The 6,091-nt window shown below is 47.0% G+C and overlaps 1 protein-coding gene across 1 annotated transcript; it reads right to left on the bottom strand.

The window, feature by feature from the left end:
- Nucleotides 1-3,169, bottom strand: LOC146189121 (uncharacterized). Its single transcript, XM_084603212.1, has 3 exons — nucleotides 3,109-3,169; nucleotides 1,342-2,105; nucleotides 1-275 (listed from the first exon to the last, which is right to left on the bottom strand). Coding segments are annotated over exons 1-3 (777 nt in total). The 5' UTR covers nucleotides 3,121-3,169; the 3' UTR covers nucleotides 1-274.
- Between the last annotated feature and the right edge of the window lie 2,922 nt (nucleotides 3,170-6,091).

Below are 6,091 nucleotides of genomic sequence, written 5' to 3'. Positions count from 1 at the left end.
CGTGACGCAGCTGCAACAATACGCAATAATTTTTATTCAGAGACCAACATACCAGCCTACGTCGTCCGCTAGATAACAAAAACATTCTTTATTCCCAATCCAGCCCCTTGAGAAAGCTTGTCTCAAGCCTTGATTCATGCGGCAAGCATGTTGATAGTGCTCTAGGTCAAAATAAATAGAACAAAGCGGACTTCTCGGCCAAGCCAGCTGGCGTGACTTGAGCGCGTTGACTTGGCGATGTGATGTATCCAAACGCAGTGCAATCCATCCATGTTCTGAAACGAAGAAAAATATCTCATATGAGGGAGCACCGCATAGCTTACACACTACTGCTCTCATATAGAAAAGATAAAAAGGAGTACCCTATACGGGCTGCTTCCGGTCCGATATCATATTCCGTATATATGAAGTTTGGCGACTAGTTCAGGGAAACAACGGTCGTCGGTTTGGCTACAATTACATTCTTTCTTCGCACTAATTTCAGAATATATCCTGATAAACCAGCTGCCTCTCATAAAACCTAATACCCCAGCCCTGCGAACTGCGATGCGCAAGGTGCAGAACACATGTTACTATTCTCAGGGTATTTGTCAAAGCCGTTGCTCAAAAGAGCGAGTTGAACAAAAGCTCAAGCAAATACCTTACCAGAAAGTAGAGATTTGTACAGACCTATTGCCAGGGCTCTAAATCGTTGTTATAGCGAAACACTTATGCCCCGTGGTGCTACGCCTTGTAACCCCTTTGCTTCTCACTCGTGTAGAACAGCCCTTACGTCTTCCTCAATGATGACTAAATTATAGAAGGAGAAGACAAAGGATCTCCTGTCTTTACACGGGTTTAGAACACCAATTGTAGCATAAGCACTTTTGCTACTTGATGAAGAAACCATTACAGCCTGGTTACATCTGCCAGAGACACAGCATGATGCCTAACTCTGGAACGTTCAGCTTTATATCCGTGCCAGATACTTTAGTGAAACGAGTCAACCATCACCACTGAAATATAGCTCATGGCTCTTTTTGTCATTATAATGTGGTCATGGCTTTCATTAGAAAGAACTTCAAGTCACTTGCGATGCTACCCACACATTTTGAAGACCAACGTCAGCTAATAAGTACTCTTTTACTTACTTTTAGGGTAACTTTAACTTACTTTTAGGGTAAAAAAAGAACTTTCATTCTCTCGCTTACAAAGAAAGAATACGCTTCCTTATGCAATAGTGCTGGCAAGAAATCTAGTTAGGAGCCACATTCCAGTGAAATGCCTTTGATAAATCAGTATGCAACGTTTAGTTTAGGCAGAAAAAAAATCCCCAGTTTGCCACCATTGGATTAAGCTTACCACCATTTAGCTCCGTAGCCGTATGTCACGCCGAGCTTTCCAAGACCGCCGTATCCGAGGCCTTGGCCGTAGCCGTAGCCGATACCGTAGCCGAGACCATAGCCACCACCTACAGCACCGAGGCCACCTCCGTAACCACCTGCGACGCCGCCAAAACCACCAAGACCACCTACAGCATATGCCGGACCTGCAGCGACAGTGGTTACTGCCGGAGCGGCGACCGCCACAGGACGAGCAACAGCGACAGCTGGAGCCGCTACAGCCACGGGACGAGCCACAGCCACGGTAACAGCAGGACGGGTGACGGCCACAGCCGGAGCAGCAGCAATGGTGACAGCGGGACGAGCGAAAGCCACGGTGGGAGCAGAGACAACACCCCCTCCAAGGCCTCCGAGGCTAGCACCAAAACCGCCGAAGCCACCTCCGTAAGCCAGGCCAGCGCCACCATGGCCAAGACCAGCGCCACCATAGCCAAGACCAGCGCCACTAAGACCGGCTCCGCCATGAAGGGTGGTGACGGTAGTGGTGGTGCTGCCGTACGAGGTGCTGGCGCCTGCTGGGACGGCTACTGCCCTGCTGACCGCGGGAGCGGCGACAGCGACGGGGGCAGCGGCGACAGTGAGTCCGGCTCCGTAGCCAGCGCCAAGTCCAGCGCCGTAGCTGGCTCCATAGCCAACGCCGAGACCACCAGCGCCGTAGCCGCTGTAGCCGCGAAGGAAGCCGGCCGAGGCTGTGGAGATCAGCCCAAGAAGAGCGGTGGCAAGCTGGGAGAGATGATGCCGCGAAGCGCAAACGACGAGTTGGTTGATCTAAAGATAGTTACGCAGTACATAATGCTTAATTACCTCAGAGCATACTGTTTTGCTAGTAGCATTCAAAGTTGGGGGCAACAATTGCTTCGTATCCGCACATCTGAGCTCTTCTTATGCTCTAGAGTAACTTCATGGTCATTTGTGAAGGTTACGTATACGGTAGAGTGTTTGTTCTAATAAGAAACGAAAAGCGACTGGTCCATTTCATATTCATTCAGGATTTAATATCAGGCGGCCTACAGTACGAATTGGCGAAGTGCCTGTACTGTGCTGCTAGCCAGTACAAGATTACTAGCTCGATTTCCGGTTCCCGAGGTGACATTACAACGGAGCCGAAATGCAAATGATTCGTTCACTGACGTGTCTGCACGACTGGTTACTCCTTTCGGCATTGGTAATGTGCCAATTGATTCGTAAATTTCAGACCACCTATCGAGCTGATGCACAATCTCAATGAATAGAACGTGCAAAAATGAAACACCCTGATACGTTTGTGCCTTTAGTGCATCGCAGATCTTTGCACATTGTTTCACTGTACCATTTATGAGTTTTTCTCTGTCATTTATCTTCTAGCTTCTTTCTGCGCTACGACAATTTTCAAATTTTAAACAAGGAGTTCCTGGAGGAATAACGTTACGAATGGCAATGGGGGAGCTCACAAGTTATTCAAAAGGCCTTATTTAGGCAGGCTTATCAACATAAATTGGTGCTCAGTGTCATTCGTTAAGAACTGCAGGGAGAAGTTGCTTATTTTGCCAATTCTGCCTAATTACTTTTCTTCGATCACTTATACCTTCAGCTAAACCACGGGAAGTGAGCTGAGTAATAAGCCGACACGCCCCTCTTAGCTGGGTAATAAATAATTTTTGTGAATAAAAGAATGAAAGAACGCATGGCCTATATCTTTCTCATGATTACGACCATCCCGTCCCGCTGTCCGGACCCGGATACTCACGACGGCGTTCATGGCAAGACTGTTTGGTACCTCCTCTGTGGCGAAGAAAGATCCCGGACTGTGTGTGACCACACTCTACCGATGCTCGCTTCTTTTATAGTCGAAAGCGTCACACTGCGGCAGTAGTGACTGTCGGTGAAAAATCAAAATAAAGAAATAAACTTTTTCAACGGTAGCCAATGGTCGCTTCGAGTATCACTAACAGAAGCGCTCGACGGAGAAAGGAGGAACCTCATGGAAATGGCAAACTATACAACTACCAACACCCTACACGGAATGCTCGGAAGCGCGTCTCCTCCCGGGGAAGCCTCGAACGAGTCTCCTCCTCACTGCTTCCGCAGTGTCTCTCTTCCCCCTATGGCGGGGCGGGCCTGGACGACCGCTTCGCTCGTTTAAAGAGCAAGCGTGTTTCAAACGACACACGCTGGATGAAGCCACTGCTGAACTCTCGCTCATCGCTCTAAAGCCGATGTAACCACTACTGCAAACTGGCGCCGCCCCTCCATCTCGTTTGATCCTCTCTCACTCTCGAAGGGATGGTCCGAGAGAGGAGCAGGACACGTCCTGAATCTCTTGCTCACCAGTCCATTCCAAGGTTGCTGTAGTGAATCGCTGCCAAACCGGAGAGCGGCTCCTGCACGGCGCTGGATGTGCGAGCAAGAGCGCCAGCTTTGTGGCGCGCGATTAGTATACAGTGGAACCACCCGCCGTGGCTGTTATCTTGGCACGCCCTGTCTTATCTCGCTGTGAATGGCTTACCCCCATCAGGTTGCTTGCAGAGCCGGAAAACGCTTCAAGACAGTGGTACGTAGGCTTGCATTCTTGTCTTTAACTGCACGCGCTTGCAAGTATACGCAGGGCGCATGCTACCGGGATAAAAGGAAATGTGGTTCAGCTACTGTGGCTCTTTAGTTCAGATGTCTGCCTCCTTTAACGTAAACTTATCGTATGCTCGCACGTTTTACAATCCCTGTATCCACCGAGTTACTTGCAATATCACTTTAATGTTTACTTGTTAAGCTCCACTCTGCTGTGCTGGGCCGTATGGAAGTGTTTAGATTCTTAAGTTTGGTTTACGGGCTTTAATATCGCGAAACGACTCAGGGAGGCTATGTAGGACACTGTAGTGAAATACGCTGGAGATTTTGACGACCTGAAGTTTCTTAAGTTGCACTGACATCGCACTTTACATGGGAGCCTGGCTTTTCGCTTGTACTAGAAGCGCCTGTGGGGGCCGGATTTTTTTTTATATATATAACGTTGTTTACGGCCGCGGTTTTATTCTGCTTGCTTTAGTTCATCACACGAATGCCCTAATCGCTTAACCACCATAGCGATGAGGCATAATTTTTAATTTTTATTAAGCAAAATTAAATTCTGCAAATTTCATTTTTGCACACTGAGCCTTCGCAACCCTTTCTTCATAAAGTGGCTGATAGGTTCGTCCACAGTACATGTGTCTCTGATTAGTCTGCAGTCCAATATCGCTGTCTCTATCGGCGGGACTTGCGCTGTTTTGTGACATTAAAGTCATTTCATCATCATCATCATTTATTAACCCTTAAAGGTCCCATTCGGGACATTACATAAGGGTGGGAGGGGGGTAGTACAGGGTTGTTCAGCCGTCATACATGATCATAAATATAAAAGTAATATAGAAGTATAGAAACAAATATATACAAAATAACAAGATAAAAACACAAAATAGAAGCAGCAGGTTAAAAAAGGTGAAAAAAGACAAGAGCAACAAATTCAAATAACAGCTATGGAAGTAAAACCGGCTGGTCAGTTTGCAGGGCTTGGTAGCTGACATAAGGTACAGGAAGATTATTTTTTTTCATTGAGATAGTCGATTAGGAGCTGTCTGAATCTAGAAGGATTAGCCTCAATGTAAAGCCGTTTTATACTGCAAAAGCAGCTACCGCGTGTCTGTCATATGTAAGCTTTTTGCTCGGTTTTTCACGCTATTTTTTAAACTCGTTTATAGTTTACAGGCTTAATTATCCGAGGTTTTTCTTTCTTTACGAAATTCATCTTTGACTCATATCCAACATATTCGACTCAAGCGTAAGGCAGTAAATCTTTAATTCCGACGCTTCATCAATATGAGTGAGCGTTTACTAATCGCCATTCTGCCATCCCAGGCGCTTAACAAATGTCTCAGATTCCATATCACCTTCAGATGTAGCGTTCACTTCAATAGCTCGTGGTGCATTTGTTTTCTTTGTTTGCCTTTTTATACCTAGTGTACGCTTTAAGCGATAGCGTATATAGCTCGTTTGATCGAAAATGCTTCGCTTTACACCAAAATTGAGTAAACCATGCCAGAAAGAATTGGCTGTGGTTTATATCCGGCTAAACTTTGCGTGCAGCGATAGCTGAAGCATGGTTACACATAGAATCGATCCAATTTGGCCCCGTTCTTCAGTCATTGTTGTTGCTGTCGGTGTTGACGCAGAAGCGGCAGCGGCAGCGCCAGCGGCCATCTGTGCTGCTCGTCACTCACGCCTTGCAGCATTGTCGCGGCGGCGTTTCTCAAGACACTCCTCACGTTTTTGGCTTTAGCGCCTTCTCATCTCCTCCGACAACTTTCAGCTAGCAACACAGTATCCTCTGGATCGTCAGATGCAGCCAACCAAAGATCGTAAAAAGCATGACTGCTCAGTTGCTCTTCCTCCGAGTCCATGGCGAGCTCTGCGCAGTGCGCCTCTGTATACTCGAGATTGACGTCAGCGATCATGTGTCGCCACTCAACTGCTCACGCGTTCAACTACTTTCATGTCAGTTGACATTTGACCTTGACTTTGACCTTGACCTTTGGTGAGAACATAGCTACCGAAAGTGGTTGTGGCTTAAGTTTCAACTTGACCTAGAAGCTGTTTGAAGGTCATCGGAAGGACACGGTGACCTTGGTTATACCTCGCGTAGTGCAACTATAGCTTCCTAAAGAAAGCATGTTGTTTCGTGTAACAATTTTGACGAA

Source organism: Amblyomma maculatum, chromosome 5 (genome assembly GCF_055883805.1).
Source record: "Amblyomma maculatum isolate TAMU_Amacu chromosome 5, ASM5588380v1, whole genome shotgun sequence".
NCBI lineage: Eukaryota > Metazoa > Arthropoda > Arachnida > Ixodida > Ixodidae > Amblyomma > Amblyomma maculatum.
This window is presented reverse-complemented; position numbering and strand designations above follow the sequence as displayed.